This window comes from Symphalangus syndactylus, chromosome 2 (assembly GCF_028878055.3).
Source record: "Symphalangus syndactylus isolate Jambi chromosome 2, NHGRI_mSymSyn1-v2.1_pri, whole genome shotgun sequence".
NCBI classification, from domain to species: Eukaryota; Metazoa; Chordata; class Mammalia; order Primates; family Hylobatidae; genus Symphalangus; species Symphalangus syndactylus.
In genome coordinates this window covers 116,632,986-116,660,078 of record NC_072424.2, presented here as the reverse complement: position 1 = coordinate 116,660,078, position 27,093 = coordinate 116,632,986, and the positions used below count along the sequence as shown (strand labels likewise).

Sequence of the window (27,093 nt, the reverse complement as noted above, 5' to 3'; positions counted from 1 at the left end):
GCCTCAGGAAGCTTCCAATCATGGTGGAAGGTGAAGGCAAAGCAGGCACATCACATGAAGAAAGCAGGAGCAAGAGAGACAGTGGGGGATGGGAGGAGGTGGCACACACTTTTAAATGACCAGATCTCTCAGGAACTCACTATCACGAAGACAGCACCAAACCATGAGGGATCTGCCCCCATGACCCAAACGCCTCCCGCCAGATCTCACCTTCAGTATTGGGGATTACAATTCAACATGAGATTTGGGTGGGAACTAATATCCAAACTCAATCAGTATAGTTTGGTTTTCTTTTTTTTTGAGATGGAGTGTCTGTTGCCTGGGCTGGAGTGCAATGACGTGATCTCGGCTCACTGCAACCTCTGCCTCCTGGGTTCAAGAGGTTCTCCTGCCTCAGCCTCCCAAATTACAGACAACTGCCACCACACCCAGCTGAGTTTTGTATTTTTAGTCGAGTCAAGGTTTCGCCATGTTGGCCAGGCTGGTCTCGAACTCCTGACCTCAAGTGATCCACCCACCTCAGCCTCCCAAAGTGCTGGGATTACAGGCATGAGCCACCACACTCGGCATTATCTGTATGTTCTAATGCTTCTACAAAAGCCTGGTATTGGTGTTGAGCAGGCAAAGAAGAATCAGGGCTCTCCCACATGCTGTCCCCTCCAGATAGAACAGTCATTCTCTAAGTCTTTGCTTGTCTGACTCCTGCTCATCCTTCAGACTCCAGTGTAAATATCCCATCCTCAGGGCAGCTTTCCCTGACCGTCTGGCCTAGGTGAGGTCCCATTACTTTTCCTTTGTCACTTCTCACAGTCATAGCTACTTCTTTGTTATGTCAGGCTGGCCAGGCCGGCCTTGGATCATGGGAAATGATGCATAATGCATGCACACACACATACTGTTGTTACCTAATTGCAGTTTGACTTCCTGTGTGTTCATAATAACTTAGGGCCAATGAGGTGATATGGTTCTGGAGGGTGGAGCCAGAAGTAGCTGGAACCAGTATAGTGGGTTAGAGTCCTGTGGCTGGTGAAAGCTATTTTGGCAACAACACAGGCAACCAGATCAGGTGATGATAGTGGAGTTTTAGAGTGACATGTCTGGGGTACAGCCAGAATCTCCCCATCTCCTCAACAACCATTCCTGCTGCCCACACGCTTCCCTATGGGAGGCTGGCTGACACTGAGCACTCCTGCTTAATGCCATCTCATAACCTTTGCTGAAACCTGTGTCCTTTACGCTTGATGTGCATTGCAGTGTAATCTAAGCGCTGTTTCGTGTTTTTATTCTTGCTGACCCAGTCCGTATTCAGGCTCCACCATTTTTATTTATTTATTTATTTATTTATTTATCTATTTATTTATTTAAGACAGGGTCTCTGGCTCTGTTGCCCAAGCTGGACTGTAATGGTATAATCTCAGTTCACTGCAACCTCCACCTCCCAGGCTCAAGCAATTCCCCTGCATCGCCTCCTAAGTAGCTGGGACCACAGGCACACGCCACAGCACCCAGCTAATTTTTGTATTTTTTAGTAGACACAGGGTTTTACCATGTTGCCCCGGCTGGTCTTGAACTCCTAAGCTCAAGTAATCTGCCGGCCTCAGCCTCCCAAAATGCTAAGATTACAGGCGTGAGCCACTGCGCCCGGCCTCCTTCACCACGTAATGTCTGTCTCTATTATTGTCTTGTTCACTGCTCTGTCCCTGGCAACTGGCAGAGTGCTTGCAGCACGGCTGGGGCTAAATAAATGTGTGTAAACTAAAATAATAAATGAAAAAAGAATAAACGTTGAAAAATAGAAAAAGAAAATCACTGCTTGTATTAGTTTCTTGTTGCTGCTCTAACAAATTTGTAAACAAAGCTACCACAAATGTAGTGTCTTAAAGCAACACAGACTGATCTTACGGTTCTGGAGGTCAGAAGTCTGAAGCCATTTTCTCTGGGCTACAGTCAGTCCCCGTGTCTTTTCTTGCTCCTGGCAGCTGCCTGCCTTCCTTGGCTCATGTCCTCTTCCTCCGTCTTCAAAACCAGCAGTGGAGCCTCTTCGGCCTCCCCATCAAGGGGCTAGAAGCTTTGATGTCTGGCTGCTTCCAGGGTTCACCCTTTTTCTATCTTAGTTTTATTCTACTAGAATATAAACTGCAGTTGGGCAGGCCCTTTTCTGCTCTGCTCACTGTTGAGTCCCATGCACTCAGAACTGTGCTTGGTCCATGGCGGGCACTCAGTCAATATTTGTTCAATGCTAAATGAAGAAACTAGCTTTTGTCATGCTTCATTTACTTACCCTTCTGTAGGTGAAATAACCCTAATTTCTATTTGGCAGTGCACACAATTCTAAAGAAGCTGACACCGCAGCTCTGAAAAGCACATGATCAAGATACAGGCCAATCCCCTGGCCACAGCAAGTGGCCAGAAGTGTGCATGGGCCTAAATGAGTCGAATCAGAGTAAAGCCCAAACAAATGTTTTTTTTTTTCTTCTGGACACGTCTGAGGGAATGGAAGGAGAAAGCCATGGCTACAGAGGCAGAACAGAGGCGCAAGAAGAAACAAGCCATTGGTTTCACTACGGAAGCGCTGCAAGAAGCTTCAGCTGAAGGAAGACCCATATCTGGAGTTTTCAATGATGTGAGAATAAACTATTTCCTTCATTATTCACGTCAAGTTCGGGCTGCCTGCAGTGAAACACATTCTAAAGCCAGTAGGTAGCATCATAAGTGCAAAATGAAAAAGGCACCCACAGAACTGGAACAAATTTTGTTTCATTGCACTGAGACTAGAAGGGACGAGACAGCTGATGTGATCTGCGTTCCTGACTCCAAGGAGGAGTAGAATCGAGATGGAAGACGCCTTGGGGCTTTCAGGTCTCCCACGCCTGTGTCTGACCCTTGGCTGTACACCAGATCACCTGGGGAACTTTGTAAAAACAGCTTCCTCCACCCCATTCCATTGTGTTGAGCCAAAATCTCTAGGGGTGAGGCTCATTATCTGTCTCACAAACTCCAAGTGATTCTGAGGGACCATCCCTTAACAACTGTGAACTTCCCATTGGTAGAAGGAAGCAGTATAGCAGATCCTAATGCTAATGCTGACATCAAATTCAAAGCACTGAATATATGTATCGTGGTCTTAGAAGTATGTATAACTCATTTCTGAATCACTTTATTGAAGTCCCAAATTAATTAAATACTTAGACTATGCATGAGAGTCTGAAGGCCTTTCTCTTGTGTGTAAAAGGAATCTGTTTCACTGCTAAATGCTTTTTGTTTTTTCCTTCCTGGTTCTCAGATAAAATTTGGAGAGTTGAGATGACCAGAGAAGTGACTACTAGATAAATAGACTGTTATGGACCATTTTCAACCTATTTTTCTTCCTTTCACTGTAAACAATTAACGGCAACTTCAGATTTAGCAAATTCAAGGAATCAATGATGTTATCAAGGGCCAAAGATTTTTTTATATTTTCACTTTGCCATCCTCAACTGTTTACTTTGGTCCTCGGGCTTGTCCCAAAATAGTTCTCAAATAACTAACTGCAGAGAGCATTGGTCTTCACAAAACAGTGACCACAGCTAGCAGGATGGAAGAAAAGATGTTCATCCTCAAATCTTGTTTAAGTTTCTTTCAGCAAGAAGATGACTCTCCACCCTTATGTCTCCTTGGGCAGAATTAATATCTACACGCCCTTTCCTAAAGCAGACACCATCGAGGGGAGGCAGTGATCATGATGAATTTAGTCCAACCCTGACCCACCCTTGGTAGGGTGGGGGTTACTTACCAGCCACCCCTGAAGCATAGAATGCCTGGGGGTGGGGGGGAATCAGGGTTTCTGTCAGGAAGAGGGAGAGGAATGTGGAATGGCTTGGCTGAGCCGGTAATCAACAGTGTCTAACCCGGTAAGCAGGAATTGAAGAAAGACAAGGGGAAAGATTTCTCCAGCCACCTTGAATTAAGTAATGAAAACCTGAATGATGCAAAGTATTAGTAATCTCCTATATTCTAACACTTGGTTTTTTGTTTTTTGTTTTTTTGTACATGAAGTCTTGCTCTGTAGCCCAGGCTGGAGTGCAATGGTGCGATCTCAGCTCATTGCAACCTCCACCTCCCGGGTTCAAGCAACTCTTCTGCCTCAGCCTCCCGAGTAGCTGGGATTAGAGGTGCCTGCCACCACGCCCGGCTAATTTTTTTTTAATTAAAACTTGGAATATTTTGAAAAACTCCTTCCTCCTATAAAGCTACCAAATGAAAATTTTTTTCTGATTATCTTTTTGTCATTTTTGGAATTAGGAGTGCTTTAGATATCTGAATTCATTCAACAAGCGTTTATTGAGTGGCTGCTATGTGCCTGGTATGGCTCTAAGTGCTAGAGATGAAAAGAGTCACCAAAGTCTTTGCTGTCATGGAGCCATCATTCTAATGGGGTAGGCAGACTGCAAATAAGTCCTGCATGTCACATAGTGTCAGGTGGTGTCAAGCGGTAGACAGAGAAGCTCAACATGAGAAAGGGGGAGAGAGCAGCTCCACACACTCACAAAATGGGAGTGAGAACTTCAAGCCAGTGGATGTTGCCTAATATAAGCCAATAACCTTCCCTCCATCCACACAAAGAGCTTTGGCTTTCTGCTTTCTCCCTTCCTTTTAAAACTCAATTATTTTCTTTTTTTTTTTAAGCATCATCCACCTCTAAAAACCATCCCAATTGCAAATGCTAATAATTCATACAGTTATCCTTAACCAGCCCATGTGGGTAGAAGGGCAGGAACATGTGCAGAATACTGGGCAAAGGGGAAGGAAGTGAAGATGACTCAAATTTCCAGACTTGCCTTGGATACTTAGAAAACAGTCGTTTTAGATACAAGTGTACACTTTCACTTTGAATACTCCCCTCTCCTCTTGGACAAAGATTCTCTGCTTGACCAAACTTTAGTCAAGCTTCTGAAACTTCCCCTTGGCCCACCTGTGTGCACTTCCTTATAAAATTCTGCTTTAGTAAAGAGCCCTGTTAAGTCAGTTTAGGAAGAACCCCCTCCCTCGGATATCTTATCAGGTTCCTCATCCTCCACCCTCCCCCAGGTGTTGTCTGAGCACCCTGGCCTGTCATCAGCAAGAGTCCTGTTGGGTCAGTGTATTCAGATCTCTGCTTACGCCTGATGTTTCCTCGAGTAATTTTCCAGGAGCCCCATCCTGCTCCTTGGCTATCTGCCCATGCTGCATTTGAAGTTGAGCCCAATCTCTCTCCCCTGACGCCATGCAGGAGTCCCTATAGCTATCTCCAAGGTTCTCAATAACGTCCACCTTACTGTCTTCAGCAAGTTTCATTCGATGTTTTTTTCTTTAACCTCTTTACCATCTCCACACAGAAATACTCTCCTTTTAAATGGACATTCAGTAACTGAGAGTGATGTGGCTGCTCTATATTTAAAATTAACCTAGGAGTGTGTTGTCTCTGAAAAACTGCACACCAGATTGCTTCACAGATCACAGCTGACAGACGTCCTCAAGTGAGCCCTCACAGGCTGCGTGGGAAGAATGGAAGAGGGGGTAATGAAGTGGGAGAGGGGGCTGTTCTCTCTTAATACACCTTGGTGGATATTTTTCTGCCCTCCAACCCCATTTCAAGTCTGCTCTGATGGAGACAAGTGACGAAAGCAAATCCTTCATGGGCTGTTTATGATCTCACACGCACACGCACATTCACACCTGGGTCAATGCATTCCCCCTCTAGGGAATGCAGTTGCATGAAAGCTGCCCCACCCACCCAGGAAAGCTGCAAGTTTGAGCAGCTCCGGCTCTGGAACCAAAGGCCTTTGTTTGAGGAATTACCAGGCACTAAGCAGAGGCAATTCAAAACCGGCCCCACCAGTGTGGCAAGGAGACTGATTCAAACTCCTCACGGGTTTCTCCGAGTGTAACAGACACAAGCAGCCCAGTTTCCTTTAAGGAGTCACAGGAAAGGTCAACCTAGTCAAGTGGTAGGGGAAAGACATCACTGGAAACCATTAGTCATGTGGACGACAAGGGGCCATAACATACTGAGAAACGCCATAATTGAGGTATAAAGTTGCTAGGCATGAAAGACAAGCAGAGAAGGCTTCCCAGGAGAAGAGACATTTTAGTTTGCCAGAAGGATGGTTTATGAAGCTGAATCTTTAAAAAATGTCTTAAATATCATAAAATTCCACTTAGGAAATCATCTTGAAACTTGACAATAGGGAATACTTATTAGGACAGGAATGAAAACTCTAAGATATTCGAATATATCTCATAGAGATTAAGAATAATTTTTTAAAAGAAAATTGTGTTGACAGTTTCCATCAATATTGCAATACCCTGTTTATAACTGACTGAATTAAAAGAAAATTATTTGGAAATTATAAAGCCATCTAAAACAATGGCCTCTCTACCTTGAAAGAAAGGTATTGCACAAATATAGCCTAGCTTACATATAAAGATTTCAAGTATTCAAATAATGCTAATTTCTTTCATTTATTAATTTATTTACAGTTATTGGGTAAGCAAGACTACAGGAATAAATGATTCAAAAGAAATGCTTAATAATTAAAAATTGATTGCACTACCATTGGACCCAGCAATTCCACTCTTATATGTATAGCTAAGAGAAAACATCCCTATGCAAAACTTGGACACAGATGTTCATAGCAGCACTATTTATAATATTTACAATAATCAACTGAGGAGTAGATAAATAAAATATGGCACATCCATATAATGGGATAATATTTGGCAATAAAGGAAAGAAGTACTGACGTGCAACAAAATGGATGAACCTTGAGAACACTATAATATGTGAAAGAAGCCAGTCACAAAAGACCACATACTGTCTAATTCCATTTATATGAAAAGTCCAGAACAGGCAAATTTATAGAGACAGCAGATTTGTGTTTGCCCAGATCTAGAGGGATGGAGATGAGTTAATGGGTAGGGGGGTTCTTTGTGGGATGATGAAATGGTCTAAACTTAATGTGGTGATGATCACACAACTCTACGAATGTACTGGAATCACTGAATTGTACCGTAAATGGGTGACTTTTATTGTATGTGAATTATATCTCAATAAAGATGTTTAGGCCAGGCGCGGTGGCTCATGCCTGTAATCCCAGCACTTTGGGAGGCCGAGGCAGGCAGATCATGATGTCAGGAGATCGAGACCATCCTGGCTAACACGGTGAAACCCCGTCCGTACTAAAAATACAAAAAAAGTAGCTGGGCGTGGTAGTAGGCGCCTGTAGTCCCAGCTACTCAGGAGGCTGAGGCAGGAGAATGGCGTGAACCCCGGGGGCGGAGCTTGCAGTGAGCCAAGATCGCGCCACTGCACTCCAGCCTGGGCGACAGAGTGAGACTCCGTCTCAAAAAAAAAAAAAAAAAAAAACGCTGGGCGCGGTGGCTGACGCCTGTAATCCCAGCACTTTGGGAGGCCGAGGCGGGCGGATCACGAGATCAGGAGATTGACACCATCCTGGCTAACACGGTGAAACCCCGTCTCTACTAAAAATACAAAAAATTAGCCGGGTGCGGTGGTGGGTGCCTGTAGTCCCAGCTACTCGGGAGGCTGAGGCAGGAGAATGGCGTGAACCCGGGAGGCGGAGCTTGCAGTAAGCCAAGATAGCGGCACTGCACTCCGGCCTGGGCGAAAGAGCGAGACTCCTTCTCAAAAAAAAAAAAAAAAAAAAAAATGTTTAAAGGAAATTTGTACTAACTTTCATGGAACTATGAAATACAGTCTGCTCTCTGAAGAAATGCTGCTGCTATCCAAAAAAAACAAAACAAAAAAACAAAGTACTTTCACTGAACAGGTTAGTTTTATATTTTTGTCTCACAGAAAAAAGAATTCAGTTACCGGACAAAGGATGCAATTTCCAGTGACAAAAAGTCAGGCCTAAGTTAAGCTGCTTCAAAATATACCACAAGATCTCTAATGACCTCCAGTGGTCACAACTAAAATTGCCTGGTTTATGATACGTGAGCCTAGAACATGATGCACAAAGTGGTTATAAATGTGAGGTCTGGTCTGTTATTTTCTTATCTTGAAAGCTGCAAAGTTGGAGTAAAAGGAAACATAGCCAATGACTATCATAAAATGTCTCTTCCCCCTGATTTTTCAACATTGACTGAAGGGCCTGTTTATCTGTGCCCTGTCTTTGCAGCCTCTTTCAACTGAGCCAGGAAGATGCCTGTCTCCTTCCAGTGACTCCATGGGGAGAGTCCGTTAACAATCTGCTTTGCACCCACAGATGCAGGAGTAGCTGACAGGTGAGGAGGAGTGAAAAAATGGCTGATCAAAAGAGACTGGCAGGAAAACGTGTAAGAAAGAACAAGAAGCAAGTACTCCACCTAAAATATGCTAATTTGATCATGCAAAACTCTCAGATATTTTTGCTGGGTCTCTAAGACATCCGAAAGTTACCCTCTCCTGCAAGCTCACCACCAAGTTCTAGTGAAAGTACCTAACATCAAATGATGCCATACCTAGACTTTTTCTAAACAAACATTAGTAAATAAGCCCAAAACACTTCACACAGTCTCCTCTGTAGGCCTGATGAAGTCCCAGCTCTCTCTCCTCTGCGTAAAAGATTCATTCGAGCCGGGCGCGATGGCTCACGCCTTTAATCCCAGCAGTTTGGGAGGCCGAGGCGTGTGGATCATGAGGTCAGGAGTTCGAGACCAGCCTGTCCAATATGGTGAAACCTCGTCTCTAATAAAAAATACAAAAATTAGCCAGGCGTGGTGGCGGGTGCCTGTAGTCCCAGCTACTCCAGAGGCTGAGGCGGGAGAATCACTTGAATCCGGGAGGCAGAGGTTTCAGTGAGCCAACATCACGCTACTGCACTCCAGCCTGGGTGACAGAGTGAGACTCAGTCTCCAGAAAAAAAAAAAAAAAAAAAAAAAGATTCATTCGAAAGGACAGTGTTTCAGAAATAGTATTCTATTATTTTTACCCTCATTGTTGGCCTCGGGCTACCAGAAATCCTCCAGACTAACATAAGGCCTTTTATTTGGCATTGAGGGCTGGAAAACCATCCTGCCACATACCTGCTACCAGCCTGGCTGGATTCTTCAACCACACCCAGGCAAGCTGGAGGGCTCTCTAGAATATTTCGGTCAGCCCACGCATGTCTTGAATTTCACGAAAGAGAGTCCATTTCTAACATTCATCTGGCTGGTTAACAAGCCACGGGTTGTTTTGAGAATAATGTCTGATATTTGCTATGCTAATTAGTAAAGTATCTGATAACTCAGGTATTGTGACCTTCCAATCTAGAGCTGGCTAATGACCCCTAGGGTATTCATTCCTGACCAGAACAGGAGCTGACCCTGGGCATAACTTCAACTCACAGATGTCACACCGTCTGTGCTGAGTGTTTTAAAGTAAATTATAGACATAACACGAGGGAAGGGGAAGAAAGAGAAAGAGAACCCTCCTGGCAATCCTTGACTAGGGCTGTATAAGTCTTGCCCATATTCCTAAATGTTTCAACCACTGTCACTTGTCATATATTTTGTAGATCCATCCATTCATTTAATGATTATGCCTACCTATGTCCCAGACATCCGTTTGCAATATATTGTCTGTCTGATGGTTCCAAGGAAAATTTAATATGCTAAGAACATCAAAAATTCACTGACTGAAGCCATTCTGTTTTTGCCAACATGAAACAGTCCCACCATAGTATGAAAGCGTTAAATCCTCCCCATGGCTTCGCTTCAGCCTCAAGGCAAAAGCAGGCACTGAAAGAGTCTGTTTATAAATCTTAAAATATCAATTACCTTGTTTTTTTTTTCTCCCTAGGAACAAAAAATCTCTTAAAGGTTATATAAACATTTATATACAGTTTTCTTTAAGAATCAATGTTAATTACATCATTAGGCTACATTTACCTTAATTGTGATTTAGTGCATCTTAAAAAAATCGCAAATAAGAATTCTTGACGTTGCTTGTTAGTCCAGAGGTCAAACCAATGACTTATAAGAGCCACTCTTTCCTGAAAGAGCTATAAGGGGGAGGGGAGGAAGTGACATTTGCTGTACAGTTCATTGTTTTTAATTGCTAAGCAATCTTTAGACAATCTACCAGCAACCTCACAGCTAATATTTGCAGAGCGCATTACAGTTCACAGAGCGCTTTCACATATATAGAGAAAGGTCTCTCCTTTCAGGTTAAACTTTTTACCCAGGGATACTGACAGGCCCAGGCTTGTTGGGTGGGTTGATGGGAAAGACTGGCAGGGGTGTAATTATAGAGGGGCCCAAGAAGGGCTTCTGGAAAACAAAGAGGTAATGATTCCTGGATCTTGTTTCTACCTAGGCTAATGTGGCCTAGGGAAACAGAGTCCACACATTTCATTTTGAAAACATATACGGGCTACACTCATTTAATTGTGAAAACAGGACCATTTGAGGTAGGTATAACTTCACTAACTCACAACCCTGGATCTTTATAGCACCCACCAAGATGAAAGTAACTATCGCTAAATAGCCAACAGAGACGTGTCTCTAGGGAAGACATACATTAAGGACCAGAATCCCCCAAACCTGGGTTTCAGTCCAGCTTTGCTCAGATAGAGATAACAAACTCACCGTTATTATCATAGGTCAGGCTTTAGTCCCAGCCTGGTCTAGTCTCCTTCTCTGGTGAATGAGGCTGAACTCACAAGAGCACCCATGAGAGCTCTGAGCACTCAGTTTGCCTTCTCTATTGCCAGAGCCACCATAGGCCATTAAATGACGACTTTCTGAATACCTTAAAATAGGAGAGTCATCCCCAGGCCACATGGAACCATCCAGTTGGCACAGGAGGGAAGAGAGGATTACAGAAATACACAGGAACACATTGCATGAACACTCTCAGCCCCCACCACCAAAAGCACCTTCTCATCTCCTCCCCTGTCTACAGCAACTGTGTATCCTGGAGGTCTCTATTTTGTTCCTGGAGGTACTGAGTGGAAAGGGAGGCCGTCTAGAACCTCCCTTAAGGTAGGAGATGAGGACTGGGGTGAGAAGAGACTGTCTTTGGGACAAAGCTAAGTTTATTTTTGTTTAAACTGAAAAGCTAAATTCTTTAGAGAGTTTTTCTTTAAAAATATGGCAACATGAGACCCAATATATCACAGTAAAATTAACCTTATGAATTAAACTTGTTCTGTTTTAAAGTATGTAACTTACCTGTCTATTTAATGACTTGTTGCTAAAAGGTGTCCAGGCACTAAATCTTGTGTGGAAGCTCTCCATTGCTGGAGTTCTCCAGGAAGAATCCCCAGCTGATGTCTCAGCAGATTTTCTTCCACTTCTAGAAACTACAGGTTTATTTCAATAGGTGTGCAATTAAGATCACCTAGAAATATCCAATATGTTAATGTCCTTATAGGAATTATATAATTATAGAAATTCACATATAACATATAGATAGAATTATAATTCATGTGTGTACATGTGTATATATACAATTCATCTGTGTAGATGATAAGCCATACAAATATACACAAAAATCCCATTAACTTCAAATCATTGCAATTATTCTATTCTTACCTACTTTCACCCAAATCTGAATTTAAACAAAAGTTGTTTTTTACTTTGCTGGGAAAATGGGAAGCATTAAAAAGGTTTCAGGAAATGCTACTTAGAAACTGACATGATTCATCAGCCAAGGAGGTTGACTTTTTCTTTACCTGGAAAATAAGAATTTGTTATTTTGTTTTTTCGAGATGGAGTCTTGCTCTGTTGTCCAGGCTGGAGTGCAGTGGAGCAATCTCGGCTCACTACAACCTCCGCCTCCTGGGTTCAATCCATTCTCCTGCCTCGGCCTGTGGAGTAGCTGGGATTACAGGTGCGCACCACCATGCCCGGCTAATTTTTGTATTTTTAATAGAGACAAGGTTTCACCATGTTGGCCAGGCTGGTCTCGAACTCACAGACCTCAAATGATCTGCCTGCCTCAGCCTCTCCAAGTGCTGGGATTACAGGCATGAGCCACTGCGTCTGTCTGAAAGTAAGAATTTGAAGTACTAGAAGATGACATTCCACCTGCCCATCTTTTCAGGACAGAGGTCAAAGAGAATATAAAGAAAAACAAAATAGGCTAATGTATTATTTATTGCTGCATAGCAAATTACTCCAACATTTTTCAGCTTGAAACAACAAACACTTATTTCAAAGCTTCTGTGGTTCAAGAATCCAGGCACAGTTTAGGGGGGTACTGTCTTAGTCTAACAGCGCTGCCATAACAAATTACCACAGACTGGGTGACTTGCACAACAGAAATTTATTTTCTCACAGTTCTAGGGGCTATAATTCCAAGATTAAGATGTCATTAGCATTGGTTTGAGGAGGCTTCTCTTCCTGGCTTGTAGGCAGCTGTCTTCTCACTGTGTCCTCATGTGGACTTTCTTCCATGTGCATGCAGAAACAGAGATCTCTGGTGTTTCTTCTTCTTTCTGCCTCTCCTTTTCCTTCTTTTGAGACAGTGTCTTGCTTCTGTTGTTCAGACTGGAGTGCAGTGGTGCAATCATAGCTCACTGAGCCGGGTGCGGTGGTTCATGCCTGTAATCCCAGCACTATGGGAGGCTGAGGTGGGTGGATCACTTGAGGCCAGGAGTTTGAGACCAGCCTGGCCAACATGATGAAACCCCGTCCCTACTAAAAATACAAAAATTAGCCGGGCATAGTGGCACACAGCTGTAATCCCAGCTACTTGGGAGGCTGAGGCAGGAGAATCGCTTGAACCTGGAGGCAGTGGTTGCAGTGAGCCATGATTGCGCCACTGCACTCCATCACTGACATCCATCACTGACAGCGAGAGTCCATCTCAATAAATAAAATAAAAATCGTAGCTTGCTGTAACTTTTAAACTTTTGGGCTCAAGGGTTCTTCCCATCTCAGCTTCCCTAAACACTGGGATTACAGATGCAAGCTGCACCTGGTCTGTTCTTATAAGGACACCAGTCCTCTCAGATTAAAGCCCCATGACCTTGTTTAACCTTTATTCCTTATAGGCACTATCTGCAAATACAATAATGATGGGGGTGAAGCCTTCAACATATAATTCGTGGGGAAAGGGGATACATTTCAGTTCATAACCAGTACCTCTGTGTCAAGGCTCTTATAAGGCTACAGTCAAGGTGTTTGTGGGGACTGCAGTCTCACTGAAAGCCCTGCAGCTCATTCATGTGGTTGTTGGCAGGATTCCTTTCCTCATGCTCTGTTGGACTGAAGACTGCAGTGCTCACCAGCTGTTGGCTGGAGGCCTCCCTTGCTTTCCTTGCTACATGGTTCTCTCCATAGGGCAGCTCCCATGGCAGCAGGCTTCCATCACAGTGAGCAAATGAGAAAGCAAGAGAGGGCACACCAGAGGGAAGCCACAGTCTCTTTGTAACCTAACCTCAGAAGGGACAGCCCATCAGTTTTGCTATATACTGTTGGTTAAAAGCAAGTCACCAGGTCCAGCCCACACTCAAGGGGAGAGGATTAGATGACAGCATGAATAGTAATACAGCCTGTCATAGTTTACCCTTTGGGTCAGTTCCTTTCCTTTCCCATATGCAGAACACACTCACACATTTTTAAGGAAAACAACCCCAAAGTTCCATCTCATCAATATTTTTAGCACAGTGCTCATGAGCTAGGAATGATTCACAAGGGTCTCTCTATAGATACAGGTATAGCTCCCTTTGATCCAAATACTTTTGAACTAAAAAGATAAGTTATCTGGTCCTTGCCTCTGTAAACAACATATATCATGGTAGAACAAGGAAAGGATAACTGCAATAGACGGTCCCATTCTTTTTTTTTTTTTTTTTTTTTTTTTTTGAGACGGAGTCTTGCTCTGTCCCCCAGGCTGGGGTGCAGTGGCGCAATCTCGGCTCACTGCAAGCTCCGCCTCCCGGGTTCACGCCATTCTCCTGCCTCAGCCTCCCGAGTAGCTGGGACTACAGGCGCCCGCCAACACGCCCGGCTAATTTTTTTGTATTTTTAGTAGAGACGGGGTTTTACCGTGTTAGCCAGGATGGTCTTGATCTCCCGACCTCGTGATCCGCCCGCCTCGGCCTCCCAAAGTGCTGGGATTACAGGCTTGAGCCACCGCGCCCGGCCATAGATAGTCCCATTCTTAAAGAAGGATGACATATAAAAGGATTCATAGCGATTTCAGAAGGCTGGGGCGCAGTGATCATTTTGTCTCCAACAATCACATTCTCTTTTAGACCATGCCAGTGATTCCCTTGACAATGTCAACTTCTCAAAATATATCCCAAATTATATATTTGATTCTAAGTAGTGCTATGTGCCGCAATTGTTTAGAGACACTTTTTTCTCTCTAAGTTAACTGCAGATATTTTGGGCGTATCAGGCTTCCTTAGAAAAAGCCAAACCCTACGTCTTTCTTCCCTGAGATGTTTTTCCAACTCAAAGTATTTCCTGGGTACCACCTTGTTCCATTCAGAGATCCTAACAATGGTGTGACAACCATACTTTTGACTGGTCCTTGCCAATAGGCATAGTTTTCAGCATCATTTATTGCTCAAAGGCCTTCTCCGTTTTGTCTTTACTAGTTGAAGATGTGAGTCAGTTATTCCTTCCAACTGCAAATCCCTGAGTTTTGAGACTCTCTCTGAATTCTTTTATATTCCTGCTTACAAACCAGCCAAATATTTTCTGAGCTCCTCTATTTCTTCTAGTACTTTGGCAAACGTGACCTGTAGTAATAAACTCATTCTAATAACATTCATTTTCTACCTCTTTGCATAAAGTACAAGCTCATTAGGTATATAATATGCCCTTTAATCTATTCCAGGCTATAGTTTTACAACTTTTTCCCACTGCATCACATGGATTGCCATCTTTTCAGGTCTTCCACAACAATTTCATGCTGTCAGACTGGATGGTAATGCCACATAATGTAGAATGTGTTGCTGTTGTTATGGCAACATCCTACTTCTGGAACCGATTTCTGTATCTACTAAACGTTCAAGGAAGAAATAACACTACACTTACACAAAATCTTCCAGAGAATAGGAAAAGTGAGAATGATTCCCAAGTTCTTTTATAAAGTTGGTATAACCTTTATATAATCTTAACACCAAAACCCAAGGACTTTACAAGAAAGAAAGATTACAAGCATATTACCAAAAATATAGATGCATAAATCCTACCAAATATGAGAACACCAAACTCAGTAATATATAAAAAAAGATCATATATCACCAGCAAGTTGGATTTATGTAAATTTTGTTTGACATTACAAAATCAATGTACTTCTAATGAACAAAAAAAGAAAATTATATGATAATCTCAGTATATACAAAAAGTTTTCTTTTTGTTTGTTTAGACAGGATCTTGCTCTGTTGCCCAGGCTGGAGTGCAGTGGCTTGATCTTAGCTCATTGCAGCCTCAACCTCCCAGACTCATGCAAACCTCCCACCTCAGCCTCAGCTGAGACCGCAGGCATGCACCACTGTGCCTTGGCCTCCCAAAGTGCTGGGATTACAGGTATGAGCCCCGCAGCTGGCCCAACAACTGTTTTTGATAAACCTCAATACCCGTTCATGACAAGATCTCAGCAAACCAGGACTAGAAGGGAATTTCCTAATCTGAATAAGGGCAAATACAGTAACCTATAGCAGACGTGACACTAATGGTAAAAGGATAAAACTTTCTCTCTGTTCACTACCACTATCTTTGTTTAACATTGTTCTGAAGGGTCTTTCCAATGTGATAAACCAATAAAATAAAATGTATAATAATTTAAAAGGAAAAAATAGGCCAGGCGCAGTGGCTCACGCCTGTAATCCCAACACTTTGGGAGGCTAAGGCAGGTGGATCACTTGAGGCCAGGAGTTTGAGACCAGCCTGGCCAACATAGCAAAACTCCATCTGTACTAAAAATAGAAAAAGTAGCTGGGCATGGTGGTGCATGCCTGTAGTCCCAGCTACTCAGGAGGCTGAGGCAAGAGAATTGCTTGAATCGGGGAGGCGGAGGTTGCAGTGAGTCGAGATTGCGCCACTGAACTCCAGCCTGAGTGACGAGGTGAGACACTGTCTCAAAAAGGAAAGAGAAAGGAAAAAATTAAATTGTCATTATGTATTATTAACATAATTGTATGTAGAAAAATATTAAAGAATCTACAGATAAATTGACAGATTTAATACACAAGCTTGGCAAGGTTGCTGCACACTCGGCTTACGTACAGAAATCAATTGTTTTTCTGTATACTAACAACATTTAATAAGCAACAATATATCATTTATAACAGCATTTAAAAATCCAATATGGGCAGAGGCAGGAGGATTACTTGAGTCTGAGAGTTTGAGACTAGCCTGTGCAACATAGCAAGACCATGTGTCTACAAAAATTTTTAAAGAAAATTAGCCAGGAATGGTGGTGCACGCCTGTAGTCCCACCTACTCTGGAGGCTGAGGTAGGAGGATCACTTGAGTCCTGGAGGTTGAAGTTGCACTGAGCTGTTATCTTGTCCTTGCACTCCAGCCTGGGCAACTAAATGAGACCCTGTCTCCAAAACAAAAACAAAAACAAAATCCAATATAAATCAAGGTGGGACAAGTATTCCACATAGAATACTAAAAATTTTATCCAGATAAAAATTTTAAAGACCTAAAGAAGAGTATACATCTGTGAAGATATTGATTCTTCTAAATTAATCTATTACTCAATACAGTCTCATGAAAACCCAGCAAGTGTGGGGTGTGTGTGTGTGTGCATGGCTGTGTGTGTGTTTGACAAACTGCTTATAAAATGTGTATGAAAATGCAAAGGGTCAAGACTAGCAAAGACAACTTTAAAAAGAACAAAGTGGTTGGACTTACTCTACTTGATATCAGGACTTACTTATTATAAAGCTAGTGTAAATAACAGCATGAGATATTGGCATATGAATAAACAAATAAACCAGTGGAACACAGCAATTATTCAGAAACAGACCCACATACATATGGACACTCTACCTATGACAAAGGTGGCACTGCAGAGCAGTGGGATAGGATGGCTCCAGTCAGTAACACATGGGGTAGAACAACTGCCCAGCTGGACCCAGCTCACCCTCAGAACCATGAGAAATAATAAATGATTATTGTTTAAAGCCATTCGATTTTGGGATGGTTTGTTATCCAGCAATAAAAAAAATTGATACCTGGAAGTAGATTATTGCCATAATTAAACTGAAAACCTATGATACTGGCATTGGGAGTGGGAAGCAAGTGGAAATTAAAAGGGTGTGGAGGAGACGCTGTAGTGGAATCTAGAGTAAGGCTAGTGAGAAGATGACCGGCATTGTGTAGCAGTGGAAAGTTAGTAACACTGTTACCTGCACTAATGTGGAGGATAGAAAATGTGTCAATGAATTTATAGACCTGGCTAAAGAAATTCTGAGTAGGATGTAGAAAGTGCTGACTGGCTCCTTTTGCTGTCCAAGGTGAGAGATATGAATTAAACTAAAAGATCTGTTTAGTTTTGCAGCAAATTTTAGTGATAAAGAATGTCTAGGCCGGGTGCGGTGGCTCATGCCTATAATCCTAGCACTTTGGGAAGCTCAGACAGGTGAATTGCTTGAGCTCAGGAGTTTGAGACAAGCTTGGGCAATATGGCAAAACCCTGTCTCTACAAAAAAATACAACCATTAGTGGGGTTAAAAAAAAAATTACCCCTGGGACAGCAAGACCAACCCTTCCTCTTTCTCTTCCTCCTCAGCCTACTCAACATGAAGATAAGGATAAAGACCTTGTCATGATCCACTTCCACTTAATGAACAGTGAATATATTTTCTCTTCCTTATGATTTTCTTAATAACATTTTCTTTAGTTTACTTTCTTGAGAGAATACAGTATATAATGCACATAACATACATTATATGTTAATCGGCTGTGTTATCATTAAGGCTTCCAGTCAACAATAGGCTATCAGTAGTTAAGTTATGGGGAAGTCAAAAGTTACACATGGCCAGGTGCAATGGCTCATGACTGTAATCCCAGCACTTCGGGAGGCTGAGGTGGGCGGATCACCTGAGGTCAGACCAGCTTGGCCAACATGGCAAAACCCCGTCTCTACTAAAAATAGAAAAATTAGCTGGGCGTGGTGGTGGGCACCTGTAATCCTAGCTACTTGAGAGACCAAGACAGGAGAATCGCTTGAACCTGGGAGGCGGAGGTGGCAGTGAGTTGAGATTTCACCACTGCACTCCAGCCTGGGGGACAGAGCGTGACTCCATCTCAAAAAAAAAAACAAAAACAAAACAAAAACGTGAATTTTCAGCTGCACAGGGGATCTGTGCCCCTAACTCCCACATTGGTCAAGGATCAACTGTAAAATAGTTTTAAAGAATCTTAAAGTCTTTGTCCCATAGAACCCCAATCCATAGCCCAAAGCAGAGAAGGACCTGTCTCAAAGAGACTTGTGGATATAGCTTTTGTCTAATAGAATAAATTACAATTACATACATACAAAGCCCACAAAATTGTCAAGAGCCTTGTTCTCATGAAAGCATGCCCAGCTTGAAATAAGAAGGACCAAGAAATTTTGAAAAAAAGTCTCTGAGCTACCATTTTAAGCTGGGTGTCTGGGGAAACAGATAACGTGTCTTTTGAGCTCACAGGTCTCCAGATTGAGAGGAGTTATGAACAACGAGCCTCATTTGCAACTGGACCTGACGGAGATCACAAGAGACTGGGCTTCAAGCCTCATACCATAATTGGAAGACACTTTGGTGGTGTCTTGGTATGAAATAAATGTATTCTGTGTGCTGCAACTATGAATTGTGGCTAGAGGGAGGAACACAGTATATTGTCTGTGCACATGGCCAGGAACAATTGCTCCCATCCCTGTACCCACATACCAGTTCTCCATCAAGAGGTGGAGTCTATTCTTTACCCCCTCCTTGAATCAATCTGCACTACCACTGGCTTGTTTTAACCAATGGATGTTGTGGAAGTGATGATGTGTGACTTCTGGGCATGGACCTTAAGAAGACTTGCACCTTCTATTTTTGCACTCTTGGAATCCAGCTGCCATGTAAATAAGCCTGAGCTGGGATACTGGATGACAAGAGACCATATGGAGAGAGATTGAGTCAGCCCCCAGCTGTTTCAGCCACTCCCGTCAAAGCACCAGATGTGCAAATGAAGTCATCTTGGACATTTCAGTTGCAACTAAGCTCCCAGGTGCAACCACATGAATCACCCCAGCCCCCAACACACAAAGAAGAAGAACTGCCCAGATGAGGCCAGCCAACCCATAGAATTGTGAAAAATAACATGTTTCCTATTTCAAGCTACTAAACTTTGGAATGGTTTGTTATCCAGAACAGACTGACAAAGCCATGTGTTGGTGAGCATCCAGAGCTCTCACACAGCTGGTGAAAGTGCAAATTGGTATATGTACTTTGAAAAACTATTTGGCGTTATTTCTAGAATAATGCCAAACTTGACCCAACTGGAAAAAATATACATGTGGACTAAAATATATCACCAAGAAGATGCACAGCTGCACTGGATAGCTCCAAACTGGAGACAACCCAAGCATCCACCAATAGTCCAGTGGATAAATCTACTGTCATGCATTCACGCAATAGAATACTATATGTCAATGAAATGAACAGCCTGCTGCTACACAAAACAGTAGGGATGAATCACACAACACATTACACAGAGGAAGCTGCGAATAAAATAATACATGTGGCACGGGTTCATTTACCAAAGTTCTACCCTGTAGTGTTAGACGTCAAGATAAGGTTTACCTTTGGGGAGGAAAGAGAGGGTAACGATTGGAAGGGGGACACAAGAGGTTATTCTGCATGCTGGTGCTGATGTAGAGAGGGAGCCCTAGACTTCCCTGCATGCTGTAATTCATTGAACGTTACACTCATGATCTGCATGTTTTCTATGTCCTGTATTTCAATCAAGAAGTTTATAAAATGATATTTACAATAACATCAAGTACTACTAAGTACCTGGAAAAAATTAAGAGTGCCAACTTTATGAAGAAAATTATAAAACTTTATTGAAAAATACTTTTAAAGTCCTAAATAAATGGAGAGATATGTCTTATTCATGGATTAGGGGACTCAGTAGAGTGAAGAGATTAACTCCCTCAACTTGATCTACAGATTCAACGCAATCTCAGTAACAAATTCCAAGAAATATTGTGTGTGTGTGTGTGTGTGTGTGTGTGTGTGTAAAACTTCAAAGCTGATTCTAAAATATTTATGGAACTTTAAAGGGCCAAAACCAGTAGTCTTGATAAACAAAGAAGGGAGCTGTGTTTCTAGATACCAAGACTTACTATAAAGCTGTAGTAATAAGATGATAAAGGTATTAGTTTGGGACAGACAACAAAACCTGTGGAACAGAAGAGAAACTCCAAAATAGACCCAGGTATACAGGGGCACTTGTTAGATGACAAATCAGAAGGGGAAGGGTGGATTGTTTCATTTATAGAAAACAGATTATCTGTTTTATAAAAGAAAAGAAATTGGACCCCTTTCTCACACTATATACACACACGTCAACTATCTAAAGTTTTTTCATATATATAAAATCAATTACACATGGTCTGTGAATCCCCAGAAGACAAAATTAGGAACAGTGGATGATGTCAGAAAGGAAGATTTTGGCTCAATCTAAGTGGGAAAAAAATCACTCCACAGCTCTCGCTGTCTCCAGAGATTATGTCCATTACTGGAGTTGGTAAAACTCAAGGTGGACAACCACTTGTCAGTGATTTTCTAGCTGGGATTCAAGCATTACAAACATCTAAGTTTCTAAGCAACCCTCTGTTGCTATAAATTCCAAGAAGAGAGAGTACAATGTGGCTTGGTGTAGCTGAAGAAACTTTATTAAAGAGTCAGAATAATTCTAGAATAAGACAGACATTTGCAGTGCCTCTGCTCTTATTACACGTCAAGAGAAGAAGCACATTTTTTCAATGAATATATTAGAAAGGCATGTATCATATTAGGAACAATTTTAGAAATGTTACAGACGAGCAGCATGGCATAGTGAGCACCAGATTTGGATCTCTGCTCTGACTCCCCAAAATTGAGGCTTTACAAGTGATTTAGTATTTGGGCCTCAGTTTCCTCACGTGTAAAGCAAGACAGTAATGTGTCTTGGCAAACTATATTATAATAATATGTTGTTCAGAAAAAAACCTCTTGGCAATGTGGGAAACTAAATACCTCCTTCTGAATCAACACTAAATGAAAACAAATTCTTGGTTTCATAAGATGCCCAGCTGTTGTTATGTGAAATCCCTCCAAGAGCCAACATATGTGATTTTTATTTAGCAAGTTCTCAGAATTGTTATTATACTCTGTGTTAAGGGATTACTGAGTTATATAATGAGCTGCACATCACAGAAAGAATAGTCGCTGTCTCTGCTGGTGGGCTTAAATATATGAGCATACTATAGTATATTGTGTGTGTGTGTGTGTGTGTGTGTACATGCATATATGTACAAATTTGAACAGGATTATTTTCTCTTTCCTTTTGTTTCTTTAGAGTTGGGATTTCACTGTGTTGTTCAGACTGGAGTGCTTTGGCACAATCATGGTTGCTGCAGCCTCAAGCTTCTGCCTCAAGTGATTCTCTGGCCTCATCCTCCCGGGTAGCTGGGGCTATAGGCATGACCAGCTGCTCCCGGCTCAGGGTTATTATCATTATTATTATTATTTTTTGAGACAGAGTCTCTCTGTGTCACCCAGGTTGGAGTGCAGTGGTGCAATCTTGGTTCACTGCAATGTCTGCCTTCTGGGTTCAAGCGATTTTCCTGCCTCAGCTTCCTGAGTAGCTGGGATTACAGGTGCACACCACCATGCCTGGCTAATTTTTGTATTTTCAGTAGAGATGGGGTTTCACCATGTTGGCCAGGCTGTCTTGAACTCCTGGCCTCAAGTGATCTGCCCACCTCGGCCTCCCAAAGTGCTGGGATTACAGGCATGAGCCACCGTGCACTGCCTGTCTCATATTATTTTGATTATGTGAAGATATTAGTTTTGTTGACTATTCAACCCAGGGAGAAATGGCAGCCTGGCAATTACTACTTCTTTAATGGAATAATTTCTTTTCATATTTTAGCCTTTTACATTCCTCCAAATAGTAGTTCCATAAGATATTAATGAGTATTTCCCCAGAAAACAGGATCTGTGATTAAATGATTGAGATATTAAACTTATTTCTTTTTTGTAGGATGTTTTGGATGTTTTAATATGCTTAATGTTCATAATGAATCTCCAAAAGGGGAAAATAATACCCAGCATTTTCGTTTGTTCGTTGTTATATGGAGACTATCATAGTGTGTATTGATTATCTAATGGGGTTATCATACTGTTTATTTAATGCTGTGTAACAAATTGTCCCAAAACTCAGTGGCTTAAAATAACACTTATTATCTCACAGTTTCTATGAGTGACAAGTGTAGACATAGCTTAGCTGGGTCCCCCAGCTTAGGGTCTCTCACCATCCAAGTGTCAGCTGAGGATGCCACAGCTGGACTGGGGAAGAATTAACTTCCAAGCTCACGTAAGTGATTGTTGGCGGGATACAGTTCCTCCTAAACTGTTGGAATGAGAGACTCAGTTCTTCGCTGGTTGTTGGCCACAGGCTGCCCTCCCATGTGGGCCTCTCTGTAGTTTAGCTCACAAAATGGCAACTCACTTCCACCCAAGTGAGTAAGCAAGAGAGCAAGAGCGGGCAGGCAAAGTGGAAGCCGCAGCCCTTGCGTGGCGTAACCTCAGAAGTGACAAGTGACACACCATCACTTTCTGATTCATCAGAACTGGGGTTTAGCAAACACAGTCAGCAGGCCACATCTGGCCCACCACCAGATTTTATAAAGTGTAATTGGGATACAGACAATCTCATTTGTGTATTATCTGTGGTTGCTTTTCTTCAATAAATTTCATTTATGAGTCTCTTGTTTTCCTATTGTTTCCATATTTACTCAGTATTTTTCTTCATCTACTTACTGGATAATTTTTTTTCTTTTTTCTTTTTTCTTTTTTGAGACAGAGTCTTGCTCTGTCACCCAGGCTGGAGTGTAGTGGCATGATCTTGGCTCACTGCAACCTCCACCTCCCTGGTTCAAGCAATTCCCCTGCCTCAGCTACCCACGCCACCATGCCTGGCTAATGATATTTTTCTTTTCAGTACAGACGGGGTTTCACCATGTTGGACAGACTGGTCTCGAACTCCTGACCTCAGGCAATCTGCCCACTTCAGCCTCCCAAAGTGCTGGGATTACATGTGTGAGCCATCGCACCTGGCCTCTGTGGTTGCTTTTTTGGCTACAACAAAATTAAGTAATCGGGAGAAAGACCATATGGCTCGGAAAGCAAACAATATTTATTATCTGGGCCTTTACTGAAAAAGTTTGTCAACTCCTGCATTATAGGCATCTACCCACATCAAAGGGGAGGGGATTCACATAAGCCATACAGACCAGGAAGCTGAGGTCATTGGGAGCCATTTTAGAAGCTTCCTCCCACAATAGTGTCTGCCATGGAATAGGTATTTGGCAAGTATTTGCTGAATGAATAAACGGATAATTGTTCTATAATTGCAGTTCAAACCATAATTGCTATGGTTTGAATGTGCCACCTCCAAATATCAGGTTTTGAACCTTAATGGCCAACGTAATGATATTAAGAGGTTGGGCCTTTAAGAGATAGGTCATGAGGGCTCCTTCCCTTGTGAACTGGAATTCAGACCCTTATAAGGCTTCACACAGCATTCACCTCACTTGCCCTTCCACCCTCTGCCATGTGAGGGCAGAGCATTCCTCCCCTGCGGAGAATGCAACAACAAGGCATCGTCTTGGAAGCAGAGAGCAGCCCTCACCAGCCAACCAGACCTGTCAGCACCTTGACCTTGGATTTACCAACCTCCAGAACTGTGAGAAAGATATTCCTATTCTTTATAAATTACCCAGTCTCAGGTATTTTATTATAGCAGCACAAATAGAGACATGCATCTGCCAATTTTCCAAATTCAGGAGCTAAAAAAGCAAGTTATTAGTAAGAAAAAAACAAATTCTTTCACCATTAGGATTTGACAACTGTGTCACAACTGTGACAATTTATCAACTCTGTGATCTTCTTACTAGCAATTTCCATCATTATGGTAAATGAGTCATATGGTAAAATAAGCTTAGAATTGAATTAAATGTAGATTTGACAGATTATTCTTTCATGACATCAGCAAATTAGAAAAAATGGAAGCATTTTATGGGATTCATTTGAGATAAGAATTCATTCTAGGGCAAGAATACTTATTGTGCATTCTGGTTACAATACAGCAGTCACCAGTATCTTCTATATACCAAGAGAGGCTCAAAACCTTAGTGTACAAAACCAAACTCTCAACCATTTTTCATCCTTTCTGTGTGTCTTTTCTACAGAAGCTAAAATACTGTGCCACGAAGTTTTTCCTTGATCATTTAAGAATGATCTTGTTCTTCTACAAAGTGGTATGTCTCTACTGGAAAAGTAAACGTTGTGGCTGCCATCTCACAGCCCAGCTTTTTACTTCGAATTGAAACTCCAGTGTGGGTGATGCAAACTGGAGGCCCCTTTGTTACCTCGCTCTGTAAAGCAGGGGCCTAAACGCTTCTAAAGTCTGTTGCAAGAAAGGAATAAAATAGAAGACCCCAATCTGTGTCTCTCCTCATTTGTAACTGGATCCAACAAACATGCTAAGTAACAAGATCAAAATGGGGAGGGGGACATGTAATAAATGTATTTAACATCTTAATGTTTGTCTATACTAACACGGCACTAGAAAATCTCTTCCCCTGTACACTGGCTCATTGAATCCTCAGAATCACCCTGGGAGTTAGATTATAGAAGAGAAGGACATGGCAGAGAAAATCATCCAGTTGGCATGCAGTGGCTCACACTTGTAATCCAGGCATTTTGGGAGGCCAAAGTGGGTGGATTGTTTGAGCTCAGGAGTTCCAGATCAGCCTGGCCAATATGGCAAAGCCCCATCTCTACAAAAATCAGTCAGGTGTGGTGGCATTCGCCTGTAGTCTTAGCTAGTTGGGAGGCTGGAATGGGAGGACTGCTTGAGCCCAGGAGGCAGAGGTTACAGTGAACCAAGGTCCACGATTGTGCCACTGCACTCCAGCCTGGGCAATACAGTGAGGCCCTGACTCAAAAAGAAAAGAAAATCAGAAAATCATCCAAGGTTACACAGGTAGTAATCGGCTATCAAGTTTCAAAATTATACTAGATTTTTCCTAAAGTGTAAGTGTAACTTGAATTGGATATAAAACGGTATTAAAAGAAAAACTTCAGCCGAATTAAATTTAAAAGAGTTTAATTGAGCAATGAATGATTTGTGAATCAGGCAGCTCCCAGAATCACAGCAGATTCAGAGAGACTCCCGGGGTGCCTTATAGTCGGAACAAATCTATAGACAAAAAAGTGAAGTGATGTACAGAAATCAGAAATTAGGTACAGAAACAGCTGGATTGGTTACAGCTCAGCATTTGCCTTATTTGAACACAGTTTGAACACTCAGCAGTGTATGAGTGGTTGAAGTATGGCTCCTGGGATTGGCCAAGACTCAGAGATTGTTACAGGCACATACTCCTAAGCTAGGTTTTCATTCTTGTCTACCTATTAAATTAGGTTGCAATTCATCCACAAGGATTCAAATATAAAAGTACAGAGTCCATCTCAGGCCATATTTAGTTTGCTTTAACAACTGCTACGGATGTATTTGGAAATACATTTCTATGTCATGGCTGACTATCCTTTACAACTGGTATATTGATGAGGAACTTGGAAATTGACATTGGCATTTCTATGCTTAGTCAAAAGAAGGATGGGGCCTGTTGTGTGACGACCTGTGATATGGCAGAATAATAAGAAATATATATATTGGTCTTTGTCCCTGGTTCCTGACATAGAGCTCCTAAAACTCTTGTAGATAGGGATGCTAGGAGAATCTTTTGTTCTATTACTTGGTTTTTGACCCCAGTTCCTGACACAGAGCTCCGAAATCCCTTGGAATTTCCTGGGTGATAGGAGCATCTTTTGTTCAGATGAAGTGAATCTTGGTGGACCCCTAGATAGCTTCAGGATGGGGGCTGGTTACCAGGAAACCAACCATGTGATTATGCAGCTGGAACTTTCAGCGCCATCCTCTGACCTCTGGGGAGGAGAGAAGGGCTCAAGTTGAGTGATCACCAATGGCCAATGATGTCATCAATTGTGCCTATGAATGAATCCTCCATTAAAATCCCAAAGGACAAGATTCAGGGATCTTTGGGATAGCTGAACATGTGGAGGGGCTGAGAAGGCATGGAAGTTCCGCACCCTTGCCCACATACCTTTCTCTGGGCATCTCTTCTATCTGGCTATTCATCTGTGTCCTTTGTAATATCCTTTATAATAAATGGGCAAACATAAGTAAAGTGTTTCCTTGAATTCCGTGAGTCACTCTAGCAAATTAATCAAACCAGAGGAGGGGCTTGTGGGAACCCAGATTTGTAACTGGTTGGTTAATCATAAACAACATATAGTCACAACCTGGGACTTGTGATTGGCATTTGAAGTGGGGGGCAGTCTTTTGGGACTGAGCCCTGAACCTATGGGATCTGACACTAACTCCAGGCACACAGTGTCAGAACTGGGTTAAATTATAGGACGTAGAGTTGGTGGACACTGGAGAATTGGTTGTTGGTGGGAAGAAATTCCCATACATTTTGGTGACAAGAGGTGAAGGGCTGTACTGAGTGTGTGAGAGTAAAGAGAAAAAAGTTTTTTTTTTTTTTTCCTCTCAGAACAACCAAAGCCAGATTAAAAGATGAAATGGCTGAACAATTGCCAGCCCATATAGAGAGCTAAATCCTCACTGGGATCACACAGAAGAGCCATGACGTCAATTAACTGTTTCCACAGGTGATCTGTTATACAGCTGGAGAAATGCAAGTTAGTCTGGTCCTTCTCCACTACAGTAGACAGAGTGGCTTAGAAATTAAAACATTGCTCCTTGGCAGAGGTATGTACCTACATTCGCGTACTTCTGCAATTCACACATGCAAATTGTGCAATGATTCCTTTATTTATAAAAAATTCA

At 42.2% G+C, this 27,093-nt stretch overlaps 1 protein-coding gene across 4 annotated transcripts in view; it reads right to left on the bottom strand.

Annotated features, from left to right (window-relative positions):
• ECT2L (epithelial cell transforming 2 like) overlaps positions 1-27,093 on the bottom strand; it is a 106,948-nt gene that overhangs the window by 77,919 nt on the left and 1,936 nt on the right. For all 4 annotated transcript variants that reach the window (XM_055265429.2, XM_055265439.2, XM_055265449.2 and 1 more), the window contains exons 2-3: positions 11,176-11,344; positions 9,892-10,004 (exon numbers count right to left, since the gene is read on the bottom strand). In XM_055265429.2, coding sequence (XP_055121404.1) covers positions 9,892-10,004; positions 11,176-11,241 — 179 coding nt within the window. In that variant the 5' untranslated portion in view covers positions 11,242-11,344. The remainder of the gene's footprint in view (positions 1-9,891; positions 10,005-11,175; positions 11,345-27,093) is intronic.